The 23,098-nt window shown below is 47.2% G+C and overlaps 1 protein-coding gene across 1 annotated transcript in view; it reads left to right on the forward strand.

Annotated features, from left to right (window-relative positions):
- Positions 1 to 23,098, forward strand: part of GRIK4 (glutamate ionotropic receptor kainate type subunit 4) — a 232,778-nt gene that overhangs the window by 199,222 nt on the left and 10,458 nt on the right. The window contains 5 exon segments of the mRNA XM_038753600.1: positions 6,621 to 6,730; positions 9,152 to 9,325; positions 12,405 to 12,570; positions 14,100 to 14,325; positions 21,442 to 21,570. Coding sequence (XP_038609528.1) covers positions 6,621 to 6,730; positions 9,152 to 9,325; positions 12,405 to 12,570; positions 14,100 to 14,325; positions 21,442 to 21,570 — 805 coding nt within the window.

The following is a 23,098-nucleotide window of genomic DNA, read 5'->3' on the forward strand; positions in this document are numbered from 1 at the left end:
AGTTTCTGGGCACAAAGCATTGGCTTTTTCCAACACACTAGAGCAGTCTTTTTGAGGAATATAGTAAAGATTGTGTTTGGAAGAATAGTCTGCTGGCACGTATTAAAGTATTAGCGTCTTGTAATTCATTGCCTATCGAGAAGACATGGAAATTTCTGCCTCTGGAGGGCTAAATATGGCTAGGAGTGGTTTAGGGCAGGTCTGCCTGGAGGCGGGGGGTTGGTTGAGTTGACCCCTCGAGGTCTCTTCCAGGCTTTGGTGTTGCTCGGGATGGTTTAGGGTAGGCGTTCCTAGAGGCAGGGGGTTACCTGAGATGACCTTTAAAGTTCTCCTACAGTCCTAGGTGTGGCTCAGGGTGGTTTAGAGAAGCAGCGTGGCTCAGTGGAAAGAGTAGGAGCTTTGGAGTCAGAGGTCATGGGTTCAAATCCCAGCTCCGCCACTTGTCAGCTGTGTGATTTTCAGCAAGTCACTTAACTTCTCTGTGCCTCAGTTCCCTCATCTGCAAAATGGGGATTAAGACTGTGAGCCCCACGTGGGACAACCTGATCACCTTGTAACCTCCCCAGCGCTTAGAACAGTGCTCTGCACATAGCACTTAATACAATGCCATCATTATTATTATTTAGGGCAGGCCTCCCTGGAGGCAGGCGGCTGGTTAAGGTGACCCCTTGAGATCTCTTCCAGCCCTAGGTGAGGTTCAGAATGGTATAAGGGGTGCTTGTCTAGGGGTAGAGAGTTGGCTAAAATGATCTGCCTCTCTTCCAGGATTCATTTGACTATCCTTCTCCCTCTCTAGACTGTTCAGCTCCTAAAGATCAGGGATCAGGTTATTTTACCTCTTTTTGTAGTCTCTCAAACACTTAAGTACTGTCCCCTCCTTCAGCAGGAACTCAATAAATGCTGTTGATGATACAGATCCTTAGATGAAGGCATTCTCTTCACCTGTTGAAGCCAGCCAGGCCCAGTGTTCCCAGGCCAAAGCAGCCAAGATGGGAATGATCATGACCTTTACTTGGGATCGGTCCCCGTCTCTCAAGCAAGCAGCGACATCTTCTCCCCACCTTTACCTCCTCTGTTTTCCTTCCTAGCACCCAGCCAGCCATAATCCCCACACCGGGAAGAGCAGATAGTTTTAAAAGAGAGAGAAATAAATTCCATCTTTAAGTTAATACCTAGCTTTTGCCAGTGGTATATTACCAATTGTTCCAGGAGGTTTGCTTTCCTCCTTAAAGACTCGTAATGGAAAAGGAGAACAAGGCTAAGTAAATGAGTGAATCATTTCTAATACTGCTTAGTACTTGTGTTATAAGAAAATGGAAAACGACGAGTTCTATTCCATATAGCTAAGTAACATGATAACTTGTAAAATGGAAATAAGGAACTCTGAATGTATAATCATTATAATATTTAGTATTTATTGTGTGCTTTTCTCTCAAGATGCTCCAAGCGGTTTGCCAACATTAGTTCAGGAATTCCCACTAGCCTTAGATCCTCATTGTTCAGCTGGAGAGAACAGTGCTCAGAGAGGTTGAGCCCCTTGCCTAAGAACACACAGCAAGTCGGTGAGGAGTTGGAATTTAAACTCAGAAAGTTCAACCTACAACCCTGGGCTCCTCGCCTGGCTTAGGCCTGTTATCCAAAAGCCCCGGGTCTCAGGAAGCAAGGAAATGAGGGTCTACCCAGGATCCAAAGACCACCGCTCCCCTGAACAACTGTGGGAGGACTACCCAGTCAGCCTATTTACTGAGCGCTTACTGTGTGCAGAGCACTTTACTAAGAGATTGGGAAAATGTAATACAACAATAAGCAGACACATTCCCTGCCCACAGTGAACAGCAATCTCCCTGAGAGGGCAAATCACTTAAGTTTTCTATGGCTCAGTTCTCTCATCTGTAAAATGAGGATTCAATACCTATTTTCCATCCTGATTAGACTGTGAACTCCATGTGGGACAGGGAACTGTTATCCTGTATCTACCTCAGTTATTGGCACCTAGTAAGTGCTTAATAGAGAAGCAGCATGGCATAGTGGATAGAGCACGGGCTTGGGAGTCAGAAGGTCAGAGGTTCTAATCCCAGCTCCGCCACTTGTCTGCTGTGTGATCTTGGGCAAGTCATTTCACTTCTCTGGGCCTCATTTTCCTCATCTGTAAAATGGGGATTGAGACTGTGAGCCCCACTTAGGACAGGGACTGTGTCCAACCCGATTTGCTTGTATTCACCCCAGTGCTTAGTACAGTGCCTGGTACGTAGTAAGCACTTAACAAATACCATCATCATTATTATTATTATCAAATAGCATGATGATAATGAAGTGTAATCCTGCATGGATGTCCCTGTCTAAATTGGTGTCTAGAAAGTTCTAACCATGATTGTCTCTAGACTGTAGGCTCACTGTGCACAGGGAACTTGTCTACCAACTGTTATGTAGTTCATTCATTCATTCAATCATATTTATTGAGAGCTTACTTTGTGCAAAACACTGTACTAAGCACCTGGGTGGGTACAATATAACAATAAACAGACATAGTCCCTGCCCACAAAGAGCTTGTTATGTTGAACTCTCCCAAGTGCTTAGTACAGCACTCTGCATACAGTAAGCACTCAATAAGTAAAATTGATTAACCATGACATGAGCCTCCCATCATTTCATTCCTTCCCAGCAATTCCAAAAAGCATTAAGGTGCTTTGCAAACACATGTCTCCCTTCCTCCTCATGCTCATAACATGAATGGCTTCTGATTCTTTAGGCCCGGAGTATAATACCTGTTTTCCTATTGGATGGTGTGAGGGGGGAGGCGGGGAGGGCAGCAGCATTTAATGAGGATTTCGCCTTCCTAGGAACCTGTCCCCCAGGGCTCAGGCAGCTCATAACACCCACTCGGGTATGTGGCCTCCGCATTGTGCTGGAGAGTCATTAAAATCTCACTGTGAATCTGTTTCCTCAAATACGGGAGAATGAAGGATCGTTGAAGTGATGGATCAAAAACCATCAGAATGTTTAGGACTTGAAAGGCGTGGTTTTTTTGAAACATTGAAATCTCAATAATAATAATACTCGTGGTATCTGTTAAGTGCTTACTAGGTGCCAGGCACTGTATTAAGTTCTGGAGTGGATACAAGCAAATTGGGTTGGACGCAGCCTCTGTCCCACATTGGGCTCACAGTCTCAATCCCCATTTGACAGATGAGGTAATTGAGGCACAGAGAAGTGAAGCGACTTGCCCAAAGTCACATAGTAGACAGGTGGCAGAGCTAGGATTAGAATCCAGGTCCTTCAGACTCCCAGGCCTGTTCTCTAACCACTAAGCCACACTGCTTCTGTCTGCCAGCATAGAAATATCTATAAGCGCCAACCAAGATAAGGACAAATTGAGCCCTGATGCTATCATGGGCATCAGTCACGTCGGTCAATCAGAAACCAAATCAGTTGTTGACCCTCCTAAGTGACCACCATATCTCAGGGAGGGAAGTATTGAAGTTTCAGCACTCAGCTAGTGATGTTTCCTTATTTATGACAAGCGTCTCCAGGCCCTTTCCCTGCAGCCATACATCTTCCCTTATCACCCATAACCAAATTCGGCAACTTTAAATAGCACTGTCATTTTCCTCAATTTCCTTTGTTGTGATACAATCAAGTATGGATTTCTGACATTCAGCATCTAATGGGGTTTTGGATTCCAAGAGCAGCAATCACGGAGAATTATGCTCTTCCCCTGCGGCTAATGGACTCCCATTGGGACGTAGCCGAGGAGCCCTGAAGTGGGGTGTCTTTGTCCCGAAACCAGTGAGGCCCATCGAGGAGGAATAGGGGGAGGTTGGGCCTGAAGTGGGGATGGAGAGAGGCACGTTGTGGTTCAGGCCCAGGCATGGGAGGGTGGGAGGGGCTCAAACATCCAGATTTCTCCTCCCCGTCCAGGTTCCCAGGCCTGAGAGCACCAGGAGTAATAGTACTAATAATACTATAACTAATAATAGCAATAATTATGGTATTTGTTAAGTGCTTACTCTGTTATAAGCACAGTACTAAACGCTGGGGTAGGTACAAGATAATCAGGTCCCAGAAGGGGCTCACCACCCAGTTAGGAGAGACAACAGGTATTGCATCCCCATTTTAGAGAACAGGAAACTGAAGCACTGAGAAGTGAAGTGATTTGCCCAAGGTTATACAGCAGATAAGTGGTGGAGCCGGGAGTAGAATCCAGGTCCTCTTACCTCCAGGCCCAAGTCTAGAAGAACTTGTTAAGCATTTACTATGTGCCAAGCATTGTACTAAGCACTGGGGTAGCTGCAAGTTAATCAGATTGGACACAGACCCTGTTGCCCACAGGGCTCATGCTCTAGTAGGAGGGAGTAGAATTTAATCCCCACTTTACAGATGAAGTAACTGAGGCACAGAGAAGTGAAGTGATTCACTCAAGGTCACACAGCAGACAAGTGGTGGAGCCAGGATTAAAACCCAGGTTCTCTGACTCCCAGGCTCGTGCTCTTTCCACTAGATCATGCTGCTTCTCAACACTTAGCTCTGTCCTTGCTTTATTGTTGGGGAGATGTCTCTCTGCTGTCCAGCGATCTGTGTGTAGATGTGATCCAAGATTCGTGAGACCCCGTCTCTTTCCTCTCATTTCCCACCCTAGCCACCACTGCAGAATGCCAAGCCACTCCCCACCTCCTTCTGCCAGCAGTTCATGACTGCATGATGAGTGACAGAATGGCAAGTTTTCTCTCATTTATGGCCTAGGGAAAAGAGCACGGGCTTGGGAATCAGAGGATCTGGCTTCTAATCCTGGCTCTACTGCGTGTCTGCTGTGTGATTTGGGCAAGTCACTTCTCTTCTCTAGGTCTCAGTTTCCTCATCTGTATCTGTCTCCCCCACTAAACTGCAAGTTTGTTGTGAGCAGGAAATGTGTCTGCTTATTGTTATATTGTACTCTCCCAAGCATTTAATACACTGCTCTGCCCACAGTAAGCTTTCGGTAAATATGATTGAATGGAATGTAATTAAAATGGAGATTTTACATTACATTCCACATGTGGGACAGGGACTGTGTCTACCCTGATTATCCTGTATCTTCCCCAGGGCTTAGTACAGTGCTTGGTACATAGTAAGCATTTAAATATTAGTACCATAATAATTATTATGATTATTATTATTGTAAATGGGGCCAGACCACACCGGTGCATGGAATCAGTCATAATCCCTCTGGACCACATTCTGGAATGTGTCCTGAAGAACTCCGACCTGAGAATGGCAAGGAGAAGGAGTGTCCTGTTGTCCGGGAGGGCATCAAAAGATTCTGGGGATTCGGGTAAATTAATAGGGGATGGGGCCATTCTGGGTTAGAGGGACAAGTTAGGGATGAGTCATCAGACAACAAGTGGTCCTTGACACACAGTAATTAAGAATGATGCATGGCACATAGTAACAGATACAATCATAATAATAATAGTGTCTTTTGAGCACCTATAGGGTACAGAGCACTCTACTAAGCGTTTGGGAGTCTACAGAAGAGTTAGAAGCCATGATTCCTGCCTTTGAGAAGCTTACAATCTGAAGGGAAAGATGGACGCTAAAATACCCAGCAGATAGGCACAAATAGTGCATGGTTTAAAAGCACTCAATCAGCTCCTTTCTTACCTCACAGATTTTCTACTACAACTCAGCCCTCACACTTTTCTCTAACGCCAACCTGTTCACTGTACCTCCATCTCATCTGTCTCACCACCAACCCTTTGCCGGTGTCTTCCTTCTGACGTGGAACTCCCTCCCACACTATATATGACAGGCCACCACTCTTCCCACTTAAAAGCCTTATTAAAGTCACATCTCCTAAAGGAGGCCTTCCCTAATTGACTCCTCTTTTCCCCTACTCTTTTCCCTATCTCTTGCCCAGGAACTTGGATCTGTATGCTTTTAACACTCGATATTCGATATAGACATCAAGTAGTCTATGCCTGAAAAAATGTGCTGTTGGTGCAGAAATTCTGAGGTAGCATTTGGGTGGAACGTAACCTGGGGAGAAGAGAAAGGCCTCGAGGAGGAGGTGAAATTTTCAGAAAGGTTTGGAAAATGAGGAGAGATGTGGTTTGGAAGATTTGAAGGGCAAAGGAATTCCAGGCAGGAAGGAAGATGAGAATTAGACACAATGAGCAGGTAATCTTGAAAGGAACTAAGAGTGTGAGCTGGGATGTTGTGAGAGAAGAGAGTGGATAAACAGAAGGGAAAGAACTGATGGAGTTTCTTAAAGCCAGTGGTCGGACTTTCTCCTTGATGTGGTGGTAAATAGGGAACCATTAAAGGTTTTTGAAGAGAAGGGAGGTATGTACAGAATGATATTTTAGGAAAATGATCTGGCAGAAGAGCGAATTCTAAGCTGAATGGGCTGACTTACGTTGGCTTTGCTAATGTTCTTAAAATGACGCAGCCCCCAGAGTTTCCTCAATGTCTCCCAGGAAGTCCAAAGTCTAGGAGATCCATGATATGGATGCTCTCCCACATGCCTGACTTAACATGGTACTCACCGAATAACGGTGGGTTTCTGGGGAAGGGAGGAGGAGGAGTGAATCCCTTAGAGGGATCCCATGCGGTGACTCTTTTTCCTTTCTGTCTCCATTCCCTAGGGCCGCAGACCTGGCTATTTCTCCTTTCTGGACCCTTTCTCTCCGGGAGTCTGGCTGTTCATGCTCCTCGCCTACCTGGCTGTCAGCTGTGTGCTCTTCCTGGTGGCTCGGTACTGTCCTGCCTCCCTTTCCCGTCCTCTCAGCCCCACCTAGTGCTCGTCCAGGGAGACAGCATGGGGAAGGGTTGGGGGTGGGTGGTGTTGGGGAAGAGAAGAAGGGTACAGGGGGTGACCCCTCTCTGAAGGAGCGAAGCGGGGAGGCCCCAGGCCCAGGGTGGGTGAGGGTGGCAGTGAGAGGGCTCCACTCGCCCGTCCCTCCGCCAGCCTCCTCCTGCCAGTCCACCTGTCCGCCTGCATTCTTTCACCAGGTGCCTGGCTGGTCTTCAGCATCCCCCGCTTCCCTCCGGGCCATGTTGGCATCTCTGTCGGGAGACACAGGGAGAGGGGTCGGAGCAATTAAGCGCTGTGCTTTTGGCTGTCCCGCCACCAGCCCCTGCCAGGAAGCCGCCTCAAAGTGTTGTGCGGTGGAAATGGTGGCACGGAGCTTCAAGCAGGACCCGGGAGGGGGACGAGGTGCTGATAATACACAAATGGCAGAGGGGAGCACGGTTGGGGCTGCGGAGGAATTGGCCCAGGTCTGGCGATACCTGCCGAGTGAGACCGAGGAAGGTGGCCTCCAAAGGTGGGATCATTTGGGGGCTCTTGGGAGCAGATCCCGGAAAAGGCGTTAGGGATAGATTCCTCCTCTTCCTTCTCCTCCCCATTATTATTATTGTATTTGTTAAGCACTTACTGTGTGTCACGCACTCTTCTAAGCACTGGTGTAGAAATAAGTTAATCAGGTTGGGCACAGTCCCCATCCCACAAGGGGCTCACAGTCTAAGTAGCGAGAAGCAGCGAGGCCTAGTGGATAGAATACAGGCCTGGGGGGTCACAAGGCCCTGGATTCTAATCCCTGTTCCACCCCTTATCTGCTGTGTGACTTCAGGCAAGTCACTTCACTTCTCTATGGCTCAGTTCCCTCATCTATAAGATGGGGATTAAGACTGTGAGCCCCATGTGGGACATGGACTGTGTCCAGACAGATTAGCTCATGTCTACCCCAGCGCTTAGAACAGTACCTGGCACATAGTAAGTGCTTAACAAATACCATTAAAAAAACAACAGTAGGAGAGAGAACAGGTATTGAATCCCCATTTTGCAGATGAGGAAACAGGGGCAAAGAGAAGTTAAGTGACTTACCCACAGTCACACAGAAACCAAGTGGCAGAGTCAGGATTAGAACACAGGTCCTCTGACTCCCAAGCCCATGCTCTTTCCACTTGGCCACACTCCTCCTCTGCCCTCCCAGTCCAGTGGGGGATTAGGCATGTGCTGTTTGGCCCTCCAGCCTCTCAGTAAAATGGAGCTTGTCACCTCTACCCCTTCTGTGGCTCTCTGCAATGTTCTGGAAACAGGAGTGGTATTTGTGCAGCAGTCACAATGTGCCAAGCTCTGGTTTGTGCTGTGTAACTATAAAGTAAGCAGAACAGACACTCATGAAACAATATTCAGAAAATGCTTGTAGCAGGCAGGGCTGAGGGCGTCTCGGGAGAGGGGGACACTGATGGGCCCCCAGCTTTCTGTCTTCTCCTTCCCTGTTTCCCAACATCCTTAGCTCTCTCCTGTCTAGAGCCCTGCTGAGCCACAGGGGTTAGCATCCTGGCTGGATCTTGGAAAAGGCTCCCTAACACAGTTCTCAGCTTCTCTAGATGGCGGGAATGTCAACTTGGCGTTTTGGCTGTTAGACTGGACTCTTAGGTTTTTAAATGGCATGGCTCCAGGACAGCTACACCCTGGGCACCGTTCTCCCCAACCCCCTTGAATCTCCCTGGCCACTGTATTGGCTTACTGCAGTGTCCCACACCTGTGGTTAGAGTCAAAAGTCAGTGATCAGTAGGGACAGATCAGAACAGAGCAGAGCACTCGGTCCCCCAGGTATGAGCTATGGTGTCAGTCAGAATTTGACACCAAGTTCCTTCCACCCCCACCACAACCTCTTCCTTCTGGCTCATTCCAGGTTCTCTGTATTTGACCGGGCAGCCATTGCCACTGTCAAATACCTGTTGTCCCTAACAACCAGGGAGAGCGAACATTCTGTCTGACACCTCCACCTCCACTTCAGCAAGCAGGGTGCTGTGGGCCTTGGTTTGTTTTTTGCTGGTTTTTTTTTTTTAATTGGAATTGCCTGCTTTGGGTGGGTTTCCACCTCTTTCACGATAATCCAATTTTCCCACTGTTGATCGAAGAGGTGTGAGCGGCTTGTCATGAGCATCTTGGATCGTACCCAGGATGGGCCCCGGGGGTTTCGGAGAAGCTCACTGGGAAGCTCTCGGTGCCGTTGCCTGGGTGATGGAGAAGCTGCCGCTCCCCCTGGTTTGCAGGCTGGTCCAAGGACGAGGGGGTTCATTCCCTCCCCCTTGGCTGGGCCCCCACCACCACCACCACCCCGGCCTCTGAGTGTGCTTCCTGGGGCTGGCTCTTTCCCCACAGGCTGACACCTTACGAGTGGTACAGTCCTCATCCGTGTGCTCAGGGTCGCTGCAACCTCCTGGTGAACCAGTATTCCCTGGGGAACAGCCTCTGGTTTCCTGTGGGCGGCTTCATGCAGCAAGGTTCCACCATCGCCCCCCGTGCCCTATCCACTCGCTGCGTCAGCGGAGTCTGGTAAGAGCCTGGTGGGAGCGGGGCCAGGGGCTGGCAGGGGGCGGAGCCGGGTCAGAGTGGGAAGGGTCAGCAGGCCCAGAGAGAGGTTGGGCTCTCCCGGGTTACATGGGTGAAGGGAAGGGAAAAGTCGAGGCAATTATCCTTTAATTGAGGGAAGGGAACGCATCTCTTTATTGTTGTATTGTACTCTCCCAAGCGCTTAGTACAGTGCTCTGCACACAGTAAGCACTCAATAAATATAACTGACTGACTGACTGACTGATCTGGATCAGTCAGGCCCCAGATCTGCCTGTTCAGTGGAAAAGAATGAGGGGAATGGGTTTGATTTATCATAATAATCACTGGGATATTTGTTTCATATGAGCCAGGCACTGAGATAGATGTAATACAATCAGTCAATAAATCGTATTTATTGAACATTTACCGTGTGCACAGCACTGTACTAAGTGCTTGGAAGAGTACTTCTGATAGAGTTGGTAGACATGTTCCCTACCCACAGTGAGCTTGCAGCCTAGAGGGGGTGACAGACATTAATATAAATAAATTATGGATATTCATTCATTCAATCATATTTATTGAGCGCTTACCGTGTGCCGAGCACTGTACAAAGCGTTTGGGCAGTACAAGTTGGCAACATATAGAGATGGTCCCTACCCAACAACGGGCTCACAGTCTAGAAGGGGGAAACAGACAACAAAACAAAACATGTGGACAGGTGTCAAGTCATCAGAACAAATAGAATTATGATATGTACATAAGTGCTGTGGGACTGAGGGAGGTGTGAATAAAGGTGGCAAATCTCAGTGCAAGGGTGACCCAGAAGGGAGGAAGAAGAAGAAATGAGAGCTTAGTGGGGGAAGGCCTCTTGGAGGCCCAAGTTGCTGAGTGCCTGAGGTGGGGTGGGTGCAGGAGGTCAGTGGAGCTGAGGAGTGATAGAATCAGATTAGACCCAGTCCCTGTCACACACAGGGTTCACGGTCTAAGTGGGAGGGTGAATAGGCATTTAATCCCTATTTAGAGGATGAAGAAAATGAGGCCCAGAGAGGTGCATTGACTTGCCCATGATTACATAGCAGGCAAGAGCAGATATAGCTGAAATGAGAATCCCAGTCTCTTGACTCCCAGCCCTACGCTCTTTCCACTAAGTCAAGCTATTCATACAGATTGGTGGTTTCCACTGATTGAATTCAATGGGTGATTGATTGCTCAATGCACCACACTACTCTGACAGTGTGCGTGCGTGTGTGTGTGTGTGTGTCCTCTTTCTGTTGTGGGGGAATCTAAATCCTTTAAAGCTGGATGAGTGTAATAATAATAATAATAATAATGGTATTTGTTAAGCGCTTACTATGTGCCAAGTACTGTTCTAAGCGCTGGGGTAGATACAAGGTAAGCAGGTTGTTCCTCGTGGGGCTCACACTCTTAATCCCCGTTTTACAGATGAGGTAACTGAGGCTCAGAGTAGTAAAGCAGTTTGCTCAAGGTCACACAGCAGATAAGTGGCAGAGCTGGGATTTTAAAAAATCAGTATATAACAACTTTCTGGGGAACAGAAGCAATTTACCCTCGAAAATGGCTGGAGAATCCTCAGCCCCATTTATGTAGACTTATGCAAATAGAATGGGTATAGGAAAATGTAAATGTGTATATATTCAGTGCCCTTGGGAAGAGCCTAATGGAGGTCTCTGTCCCACAGCTCCCTCCAGGAGCAGCACAACAGCAACAGGAATGATCTACAAGTTAGCCAGCTCTCCTGGTCCACCATTTTCGGGTTTAATTATATTGACAGGCCTGGGGTCTCCGTTTACTCTATCAGTAACCCTCTGTTTACTCTGTCTGGAACCCTGTGTTGGAGTCCTTATTTCCTGCGCTCCTACACTGATCTTACTGTGCCTTGATATTCCACCCCTCATGGCTTCGGATTTTCCCAATTGTAAAATAGGGGTGTGGAGTGGCTATTTCTCTTGGAAAGTGAGATTAAGGAAGGAAATTTAGAGATCAGCACTGTTATCACTTTCCAAGTAATAAATAGAGAAGAATGTGTATTTCAAAGGTTTTATTCATGTACGCCTACAAGAGAGAGGGAGGGCAGACTGGTAAACTCTGGTCCTTATTTGAGTTCACCAAGGGGTTGCTTCGCTCATCTAATGCTAAGCTTCTTACTGTACCTCCATCTCATCTATCTCACCACCGACCCCTTACCCACCTCTTACCTCTGGCCTGGAACACCCCTGGAATGTCCTCCATCTTTAAATCCAACAGACAATTACTCTCCTCATCTTCAAAGCCTTACTGAGGGCACATCCTCTCCAAGAAGCCTTGCCTGACTAAGCCCTCCTTTCTTCTTCCATTCCCTTCTGCATCACTCTAACTTGCTCCTTTTATTCACTCCCCCCTACCCCCCACCAGCCGCTCAGTGGAAAGAGCCCGGGCTTTGGAGTCAGAGGTCATGGGTTCAAATTCCAGCTCCACCAATTGTCAGCTGTGTGACTTTGGGCAAGTCACTTAACTTATCTGTGCCTCAGTTACCTCATCATCAAAATGGGGATTAAGACGGTGAGCCCCTCCGTGGGACAACTTGATCACCTTGTAACCTCCCAGCGTTTAGAACAGTGCTTTGCACATAGTAAGTGCTTAACAAATGCCATTATTATTATTATGTACATATCTGTAATTTTATTTATATTAGTGTCCGTCTCCCCCCAAGACTGTAAGCTCTTTGTAGGCAGGGAGTGTGTCTGTTTATTGTCATATCGTACTCCTCCAAGTGCTTATTACAGTGCACTGGGCACAGTAAGTGCTCAATAAATACGATTGAATGAAAGACTGTCTCTGTGAAAGGTCAGGACCCACTGTTAACGTGAAGACCTGTGCAGAAATTTCTTCACATTTACTTTTGCCATTTCAGTGAGAGATGGGCTGGGCTAGGGATCCTTCCTGTTTAGACTTATGGGGAACTCACCCAGGCCAGGAAGGAGGAGATGTTCCTAGTAGCTTTGCTCATGAAATGGGAGAAAGGACCACCTCTCTCCCCACCCCTCTTTCTCTCAGCCACTCCCACTGTCCGTCTCCCACCCAGGTGGGCGTTCACCTTGATCATCATCTCATCCTACACGGCCAACCTGGCGGCCTTCCTGACCGTGCAGCGAATGGATGTGCCCATCGAGTCCGTGGACGACCTGGCCGACCAGACGGCTATCGAGTATGGCACAATTCAAGGAGGCTCCAGCATGACCTTCTTCCAAGTAAACCCCATTCTGTTACTACCCGGGAGTTGGGGGACCGTCCGCTGGGGACAGATAGGTCCCCGGCCTTCACGTGCTTCTGGTATGCCCTTTTCTCACATTCCATTTAGAAGCTGGAGGGACCCACTTGTCCTATTCTCCGTGGAAGAGTTGTGGCCCGGAATCAGGAAAGGGTCAGAGGGTGAGGGGACCACAGCCGTGGCCTGGCAGAGATTGAAAAAATCCTGGTGGAAATGAATAGACACTCTAGAGGTCATTCAGTCCACCCCCCAGGCTCCCAACCCTGACAGTGTGAGACGGCTCTCTGGAAAAGGGCAGGCCTCCAATTTTTTTTATGGTATTTGTTAAGTGCTTACTATGGGTCAGACACTCTTCTGAGCACTGGGGAAGATATATGTGAATTAGACACAGTACCTGTCCCATATGGAGTTCACAGTCTAAGTAGGAGGGATAACAGGAGTCCTAAGGCACAGAGAAGTGTAGTGAGTTGCCCAAGCTCACACAGCAAGCATTTGGCAGAGCTGCTGTGACTCCCCTGACTCCCAGTCCCATGCTCTTTTCACCAGGCCATGCTCCTTCTCATAATAGAGAAGCAGCATGATGTAGTGGATAGAGCACGGGCTTGGGAATCAGAAGGTCAAGGGTTCTAATCTCAGCTCTGCCACTTGTCTGCTGTGTGACTTTGGGCAAGCCATTTCACTTCTCAGTGCCTTAGTTACTTCATCTGTAAAATGGGGATTGCGACTGTGAGCCCCATGTGGGACAGGGACTATTTACAACCCAATTTGATTGTATTCACTCCAGCGCTTACTCCATTGCCTGGCACATAGTAAGAGCTTAACAAATACAGTAATAATAATAATAATAATAATGATAATATTCCATTCCTACTGAAGAAGCCAGAAAGCTCTTCTTATGCAGTCACTGATCACACCTTTTCAGGTTTCTCCACAAGATACTTATTGCCAGCAAGTGATCACTTAGAGCCCCAAGAGGTCTCAAGGAAAGGATGTAGGGGGGTGAGGGGTTTCTTGGATGAGAGCTTCTCCTTTCGTCCTCCTCATCAACTGGTGGTTTGGGGAATACAGATATAGGGGTAGTGGCAGAGCAAAGTTAATTGGGACCCATGGAGTCTTCCCCTCCAGAAGGCAGTCCCGAGAGGCTCCGAATTGTCATTCCATTGGCTCTTGAAGTGGTTGATTCTCTAGCAGCTGCCCCTTTGGAGGGTCCCAAGTGAAGCCTGAGTTGCCAAGTCAAGAGCCCCAGTCCCACCCCCTCCATCGAACTCCCTGCAAGACTCCAACCAGCAACTGGATTTGTGGCATCTTGCATTTCTCTGGGGTCCCTGTGGATTGAGGGGTCCCGATGAGACCTCAGGCCTCCTATCTTTCTTGGCACCCAAACACTGAGGACCTCTGCCTCGGTAGGAGCGAGGGGAGCTTTGGCTGCCAGGATTGTAGATCGCCCCGAGACTGACCTCCCTGTCCAATCTCCTCCCGCTCCCCACCTCCTCCACTCTCTCTCCACAGAACTCCCGCTACCAGACGTACCAGCGGATGTGGAACTACATGTACTCCAAGCAGCCAAGCGTATTTGTGAAGAGCACAGAGGAGGGGATCGCCAGGGTGTTGAATTCCAACTATGCCTTCCTGCTGGAGTCCACCATGAACGAGTATTACCGCCAGCGCAACTGTAACCTCACCCAGGTTGGGGGGCTACTGGACACCAAGGGCTATGGGATCGGCATGCCAGTAGGTACGCACGTTCCCCGGGCCGGTCCCGAGAAGCTCGGGATGGCCAACCGCACTGAACCTGGCTCCCCCAGGGCTGCAGAGATCCTCAGAGGAACGCCCCTGCTCGTGTCTGGATCAATACTAATGATTATGGTATTTGCTAAGTGCTTACTATGTGCCAGGCACTGTACTAAGTGTTGGGGTAGATACAAGCAAATCGGATTCGGCACAATCTCTGTCCGACGTGGGGCTCACAATCTCAATCCCCATTTTACAGATGAGGTAACTGAGGCCCAAAGAAGTGAAGTGATTTGCCCCTGGTCACACAACAGACAAGTGGTGGAGCTGGGATTTAGAACCCATGACCTTTTGACATCCTGGCCTGTGGTTTACTCACTACGTCATGCTGCTTCTCCAGCATGTGCTGGTTTACAAATGTGCCTCCTCCTGGCCTCTGGCTCCTGTCAAGGAATCTGGGCGTAGGTGGAGGGGGATGACCTTCCTCTGACATGACTTTCCGAGGTGGGGTGCCACACCGATGGCAGATCAGCTCCCTCTGCCCTGCGGCCTGCCCATAGAACTACTGAGTCAACCTCTGTGGGTACTATCAACCAATCAATTGGGAGGGTATTTATGGAACGCTTACCGCAGGCAGAACACACACTTTACTGAATGCTTGGGAGCATTCAATCCAATAAAGTTGGTGGACATGATCACTGCCCAAAAGGAGTTTATAATCTGTTAAGATCAACTAAGTGTGGAATCCACCATGGGCACATCCAAATCGTCATCATTCAACTCCCCGATGTCATTTGTTCATTCATTCAATTGTATTTATTGAGCACTTAATGTGTGCAAAGCACTATGTTAAGCACTTGGGAGAGTACACTACAGCAATAAAAAGACACATTTCCTGCCCACAATGAGCTTACAGTCTAGAGTCAGGGAGACAGGCATCCTAGAACTGTTGGTTCAATCCACGGTTTTTCTGGGTCTTTGGTCTTTTCCGGCTTTCCTTCTTGCACCACCCCAAGTAAGCCTTTTTCATAGCCAGTCCTAATGGCTACAGGGAAAGGAAGAGAAGCATCATGGCCTAATGGATAGAGCACGGGCCTCGGAGTCAGATGGACCTGGGTTCTAAACCTGACTCTGTCACTTGTCTGAACTGTAAAGCGCATTCTCTATGCTGTAAGATCGTTATGTGCAGGGACCATGTCTACTAATTTTGTGGTATTGTACTCTCCCAAATACTTAGTATAGTGCTCTGCATATAGTAAGTTCTCAATAAATAATAATAATAATAATGATGGTATTTGTTAATCACTTACTATGTGCGAAGCACTCTTCTAAACACTGGGGATATACGTGAGTCCCATGTGGGACCCACAGTCTTAATCCCCATTTTCCAGATGAGGTAACTGAGGCACAGAGAAGTTAAGTGGCTTGCCCAAGGCCACACAGCTGACAAGTAGTGAAGCTGGGATTCGAACCCATGACCTCTGGCTCCCAAGCCCGGACTCTTTTCACTGAGCCACGCTGCTTCTCTTGATTGATTGTCTGCTGTGAGTCACTTAACTTCTCTGTGCCTCAGTTACCTCATCTGTAAAATAGGGATTAATATTATGAGCTCCTTGGGGGACATGGATTGGGCCCAACCTGATTGGCTTGTATCTATCTAGCATTTGTTACAGTGCCTGGCACATAGTAAGTGCTTAACAAGTACCATAAAAAAATAGTCCATGTCTAGTCCCTAGAGGGAAACTCAGGTCCAGCTCTAATCATAGAGGTGGGCGTTTGAGAGGGCAACAGTCACATGGTTCCCCCGATGTCTCTTTTGGAGTGGAACCCTGGGCTGACTGGATCACTGGCTCTGGACCTAAATGTATGTTGCGAGTTGCTCTTCCACCGGAAAGTGGGTGTTGGGTAAAGCTGGTTCAGTGGTTGTGAATATTACCTGGGGAAGGAGTAAGAAACTGAAGGATTCCCAGCAGTTGGTTATATCGTACTCTCCCAAGTGCTTAGTATAATGCTCTGCTCATAATAAGCACTCAATAAATCTGATTGATTGATTGATTAATTGGGCATTTCCCAGAGCCTTGCTTTCCATTAGTTGGGTCTTCTGTTAGCAGAAGCCTTTGACAGTTGACTACAGGTAACTAACGATACTGTGCTTCCTTGAAATAGTGATGATTTCCTGTGCTATTGAAGCTTACAATCTCTCTCTCTCTCTCTCTCTCTCTCTCTCTCTCTCTCTCTCCCTCTCTCTCTCTCTCTCACTGTCTCTGACACATGCCCACAGTCTCACACACCCATCTTCACGACAGTCAATATAGCACAGAGTTGTATTTGTTAATAATCATATGAATACTTGTGCATTTGTTAAGTACTTACTGTGTGCCCAGCACTGTTTCAGGTGCTGGGGTAGATTCAAATGAATCATGTTGGACACAGTCCCTGTCCTACATGGGGCTCCCAGTCCAAGTAGGAGAGAGAACAGGGACTGAATCCCCATTTTACAGATGAGAAAACTTAGGCAAAGATAAATTAAGCGACTTGCCCAAGGTCATATGACATACAAGTGGTGGAGGTGAGATTAGAACCCAGATCCTCTGACTCCCAAGCCCGATCTCTTTCCACCAGGTCACGCTGCTCTTGATTACCAAGCCTCCAGTGATTTGTCTGTTTGGAGCCTCTTCAGACTTTATTGTCCTCTTACAGCATTCATTTGTTAAACCTCCTTCTATTGCCTGGCTTGGGAAGAGGTGCCGAATAAGGAAGAAAACAGATCTGCTCCTTCCCACTGAGAGCCTGTGGGTGATATGTAGCATAGGATGCAATTATGGAGTTCCCCTAGCTCTTCAGTGGTTGGTCACCTGCTGGGTGTCACTTGGTTTAGCATGGAAGTCAAACAAGCTAGTTTCATCTCCTGGTTTCAGCCAGCTTCCTGCAAAACATTCCTACCTTGGGGTTTTCAGGGTTGCACCTGGCTCGCTTTTCTTCTGAAACCTAAATTCTGATTCTAAGCACTTTGATGGTTTCCCGGTAGGAGGAGAATTATGGGTAGTTCAGAAATGGGGAAGGTGAATTGCAGAGTTGACCACTTTGAACATGGCAAGGTGAGCTCTAGGGGCCCTTTAGAGGAGGATGCCCAGTGTGGCAGTGTGGTAAGTGATGGACAAAGGGGAAATCTCCTTCACTGATTCCTGAACATTTTGCTCAGCAGTCCACTGCCATCCGGGGTAAGAAACTAATGGCTACCATGAGGCTAGAGTTAAAGGCAAAATTGATGTTAGTTTGATAAAAGGAGGAAGGAGGAAGAGGTAAAGAAGAAGTGGAAGGTGGATAAGAGACAGAAGAGGAGAAAAAAAAGGACAAGCAACTGAATGATTCTGTGTCCCGAAAATGGGGCTTGGCAAGTTGCATTTTAGCTTACAGGTGATTGACTCAGCCAGCATGCCTTCAATCACCCAGTTTTGTAGATGAACAACAGCTTTAATGAAACAGCTCTGGCTCCCAGACCCTTCATCTCTCCCTAGTGTTTGGTATAGTGCTTAGAACATTGCTTTGCACATAGTAAGTGCTTAACAAATGCCAATATTATTATATAGTGCTCTGCACCCAGTAAGCATTCAATTAATACCATTGACTGGCTGACTGACTTCATCTGGAGAAAGGAAAGGCAAATTCACAAGGTTAGATGAAGGAATTCTCAAGGAAAGGCCATGACTGATTTTTAAAAAAGACATTTAAGGGTTTTTTTTATGGTATCTGTTAAAGGTTTTTTACGTGCCTGGCACTGTACTAAGTTCATTCAGTCATTCATTGTCGTATTTATTGAGTGCTTACTGTGTGCAGCGCACTGTACTAAGCGCTTGGGAAGTACAAGTTGGCAACATATAGAGACGGTCCCTACCCTCTGGGGTAGATACAAGATAATCAGGTTGGACTCAGTCCCTGTCCCACATAGGGCTCACAGTCATAACCTCCATTTTACAAATGAGGTAACTGATTCACAGAGAAGTGAAGTGACTTGTCCAAGGTTACATAGCAGACATATGGTGAACCGGGGATTTGAACCCAGGCCCCCTGAATCCACGCTCATGGCTATCCACTAGGCCACACTGCTACCCTAGGTCATGATTAAGGAAAGAGCATGGGCTCATTCAATCAATCAATCAGTGGTATTTATTGAGCACTTAACATGAACAGAGCAGTATACTAAGTGCTTGGGAGAGTATAATACAACAGAATTACCAGACACATTCCCTAACCAGTATGAGCTTACAGTCTAGAGGAGGAGATAGACATTAATATGAATAAATATGTAATTTATAACATATAGTTTAAAGATATGTACATTAAGTACTATGGGGTTTGGAGCGGGGGGGATATCAAATGTCCAAAGGCCATAGATCCAAGTCCAGAGATGACACAGAAGGGAGAGCAAGCCAGGGAAGAGAAGGCTTAATGGGGGAAGGCCTCTTGGAGATGTGACCTTAATAATACTTTGAAGGTGGAGAGAGTGGTGGTCTGGCATATCTGGAGAGAGAGGGAGTCCCAGGCTAGGGGGAGGATGTGGGAAAGGGGTCCATGACTTGATAATAATAATAATGATAATAATGGCATTTATTCAGTGCTTACTATGTGCAAAGCACTGTTCTAAGTGCTGGGGAGGTTACAAGGTGATCAGGTTGTCCCATGGGGGGGCTCACAGTCTTAATCCCCATTTTTACAGATGAGGTAACTGAGGCACAGAGAAGTTAAGTGACTTGTCCAAAGTCACAAAGCCTACAACTTGCGAAGCCTGGATTTGAACCCATGACCTCTGACTCCAAAGCCCGGGCTCTTTCCACTGAGCCACGCTGCTTCTCTTATAATAATAATAATAATAATAATAATGGCATTTATTAAGCACTTACTAAGTGCAAAGCACTGTTCTAAGTGCTGGGGAGGTTACAAGGTGATCAGGTTGTCCCACGGGGGCTCACAGTCTGAATCCCCATTTTACAGATGAGGTAACTGAGGCACAGAGAGGTTAAGTGACTTGCCCAAAGTCACACAGCTGACAAGTGGCAGAGGCGGGATTTGAACCCATGACCTCCGACTCCAAAGTCTGGGCTCTTTCCACTGAGCCACGCTGCTTCTCACCTACACTCCACACAAATACACACTCACTACCCACAATTCCCTTGGCTCTCCCTTCCCCACTGGGGTTCTTTGATTCCTTTTTCCAGAGGTCTTCTAGACCGTGAGCCTCAGTGAGTAAACTGGAGCTAGTGGGGTGGAGTGTGCAGATTGGGCTGTAGTAGATCAGTGAAGTGAGGTAGCATGGTGCAAGCTGATTGAATGCTTTAAAGCCAATGGTAAAGAGCTTCTGTAAGATGTGGAGGTAGATGAGCAGCCACTGGAGGCTCTGGAGGAGTGGGGAGACATGGACTGAACGCTTTTGTTGATAAATGATCGGTGCCATAGAGTGAAGTATGGACTGGAGTGAGGAGACAGGAAGCTGGGAGGTCAATAAGGAAGCAGGTGTGGTATTCATTCCTTCATTCAAAAGTATTTATTGAGTGCTTAGTGTGTGCAGGGCACTGTACTAAGTGCTTGGGAAGTACTAGTCGGCAATATATAGAGACAGTCCCTACACAACAACGAGCTCACAGTCTAGAAGGGGGAGACAGACAACAAAACAAAACATGTAGTCAAGGTGGGATAGGATAAGTGCTTGGATCAGCATGGTAGAAGTTTGGATGGAGAGAAGAGGGCAGATTTTAGCAATGTTGAGAAGGTAGAACTGACAGGATTTGGTGACAGATTGAATATGTGGGTGGAATGAAAGAGATGAGTCGAGGATCGAGTTCTAATTCCAGTTCAGCCACTTACCCGCTACATGACCCACGGCAAGTCACTTCATGTCTCTCTGCCTCAGTTTCCTCATCTGTAAAATGGGGAGCCAATCCCCATTTTCCCTCCCACTTAGGCTCTGAGCCCCACATAAAACAGGGGCTATGTCTCATCTGAATATCCTGTATCTGCCCCAGCACTTAGTGCAATGCTAGACACATAGTAAGTGCTTACCAAAAATCACAATTATAGCTGTTATTCTTACTATGCACAGTGCTATCGTGGGTCAAACTAATAATTGCATCTCTCTCATAGAAGCAGTGTGGTCTAGTGAATAGAGCACAAGCCTAGGAGTCAGAAGGATCTGGTTCTAATCCCGGCTCTGCCACTTGTCTGCTCTGTGACCTTGGGCAAGTCACTTAACGTCTCTTGGCCTCAGTTACCTCATCTGTAAAATGGGGGTTAAGAATGTGAGCCCCATGTAGAACATGGATTGTGTCCGGATTGAGTAGCTTGTATCCACCCCAGCACTTAATAGAGTACCTGGCATATAGTAAGAGTTTAACAAATAGCATAAAAAAGAGAAAAATCTGATAGTGGCAGCTTATGCTCTCTAGAAGGATGGACTTGCCAACTTCCTCCATTTTTCCCTATCTACCCCTTGTGAAATGCTCAACCATGAATGTATCCAAACCCTTCTTGCCGCTATTGGTATTTTCATCCTATACAACTGAGTGACGAATTCCATATGTCCAATTTGGGCTCAATAAAAAGGAGGCAATGATCCGAAAGAGCAGAGCACGTTTTCTTCAAAGGAGTGGTTTCTGCAGGTTAATAGTGAATCATGAGGGTAGAGAGAGAGAAAATTAGTGGAGGAGGGAAAGCTGACAATATTCCCACTCCCTATGCCGCCATTCCTCTCCTAGAGAAGCACAGGGGTCATGTTTCTCAACTCCATTATACTCTCCCAAAAGCTTAAGCAGTGCTCTATCCAAAGTAAACATTCAATAAATAGCATTGATTGATGGATCTGTACCCTTGAAGCAGTTGATACAGCCTACCCTCCTCCCCAAGCACTTACATACATAGCCATAATTTATCTTAAAGTCTGTCTCCCCCCTAGACTGTAAGCTACCAACTCTGTTGAATTGTATTCTCCCAAGAGCTTAGTACAGTGCTCTGCACATAGTGAGTGCTCAATAAATTTGATTAACTGATAGGTGTTAACACTGTTGAAAGATTTGAAGGTTTGCAAGTAAAGGAGCATCAGATATGAAACTCCTCTGCTCCTCCGCAGGCTCTTTCTTCCGGGATGAATTTGACCTGGCGATTCTCCAGCTGCAAGAGAACAACCGTCTGGAAATTTTGAAGCGAAAGTGGTGGGAAGGGGGGAAATGCCCCAAAGAAGAAGATCACAGAGCCAAAGGTAAGGATGTGGGACACTCTTAACTTTCTTCCGCTGGACGTCCCCATTTGATACAGCTGCCTCTTCAGCAAAGGATTATGGGAAACAATGCCTGGGGCAGGCTGGGTTTTCATTCACCGTTGATAAGTTGCTTTCTTTCATTCCATCATGGAGGGAGTTGATGATCTCTCCTGCTACTCTGACTGTGAATATTGCCTGGGGTGAAAAGAGAAATCAACTCTAAATGACAAATTTCTGAGGATAAATTGGCATCTAACGGTTGCCTTCAGCAGCCTTGCAATTAAGAACACAATGCTTACCAGCCCACCCTCCACCCAGGGGGTACCCAGGGAGTCAAATTAATGAATACAAGTCCTTTCTTCTGCAGCCAGCAGACCTTGACACGCATCCTGAGGATAAACACCAAGAGTTTTTCCTCTCCAGATTTCAAGGGCTTTGAGAGGTTTTGGGACTCCACCAAGCTGCCCGTACCTTCTTCCCCTTCCTTTGGAATACAAGGAAGAGCCGTATTAATAAGCTGCAAACCCCAAGGGCAGGGCTGCTGTGAGAGGCTATGCAAATTGCTGTACAATCCATGCCATTAAGCCGATGTCCCAATCTCAGTAGCTGGTGCCGATTTTCAGTGATGGCTCCATTTTGGGGGTGGGCAGAGCCTGAGAAAGCACTTTGCAGAAAGTCCATGTGGCTTCTTAGCCCAAAGTCCATCTTATGACCCAAAGTCCACCTTGTGACCCCTCTGAGTCCGGAGAGAGGACCCAAGTTGGAATGCTGACCATCCCTCTTCTTCCCCTGCTGTGGCTCTGGAAAATTAGCCTGATGTCTGGCTCCTAAGTTGTCTCCTCAACAGAACACCTGTTGTGGCTGGAAGGCGGAGCACGTGGAGTCTGGAAGATATTTACATGGAATTGGCCGCAGATTGCCAGAACCTCACCAGGCCCTTCTGAATCCTCCTGCTTATTGATTGACCTTCAGGATATGCCTGTCTGCTCACTTCCCCAGGAGGAGTCCGATACATTAGTCCAATTTTTTAATGGCATTTTTTCATTGTTTACTATGTGCCAGGCACCATATTAAGTGCTGGGGTAGATTCAAGATAATCAGATTGGACACAGTCCATGTCCCACATGGCTCTAGTGGAGAGACGATGGGCCTCGGAATCAGAAGGATGTGGGTTCTAATCCCTGTTCTGTCATTTGTCTGTTGGGTGATCTTAGGCAAGTCACTTCAGTTCTCTGTGCCTCAATTATCTTATCTGCAAAATGGGGATTAAGACTGTGAGCCCCCCATGGGACTACCTGTTTACCTCGTATCTACCAGCGCATAGAACAGTGCTTGGCATATTGTAAGCGCTTAACAAATACCATAATTATTAATTATTGTTATTACTAACTCCCAGGCCCATGCTCTTTTCTCTAGGTCACCCAACTTCTTGTTGGACTCTTCTCTGGTAATCTCAAAGATGGGGGAAATTACTGTTGCCCCAGTTTTTAATTTTCTTTGTATAGTCCCAATTATTTTAGTTTACGGG

The sequence above is a fragment of the Tachyglossus aculeatus genome, chromosome 11 (genome assembly GCF_015852505.1).
Source record: "Tachyglossus aculeatus isolate mTacAcu1 chromosome 11, mTacAcu1.pri, whole genome shotgun sequence".
Classification (NCBI taxonomy): Eukaryota; Metazoa; Chordata; class Mammalia; order Monotremata; family Tachyglossidae; genus Tachyglossus; species Tachyglossus aculeatus.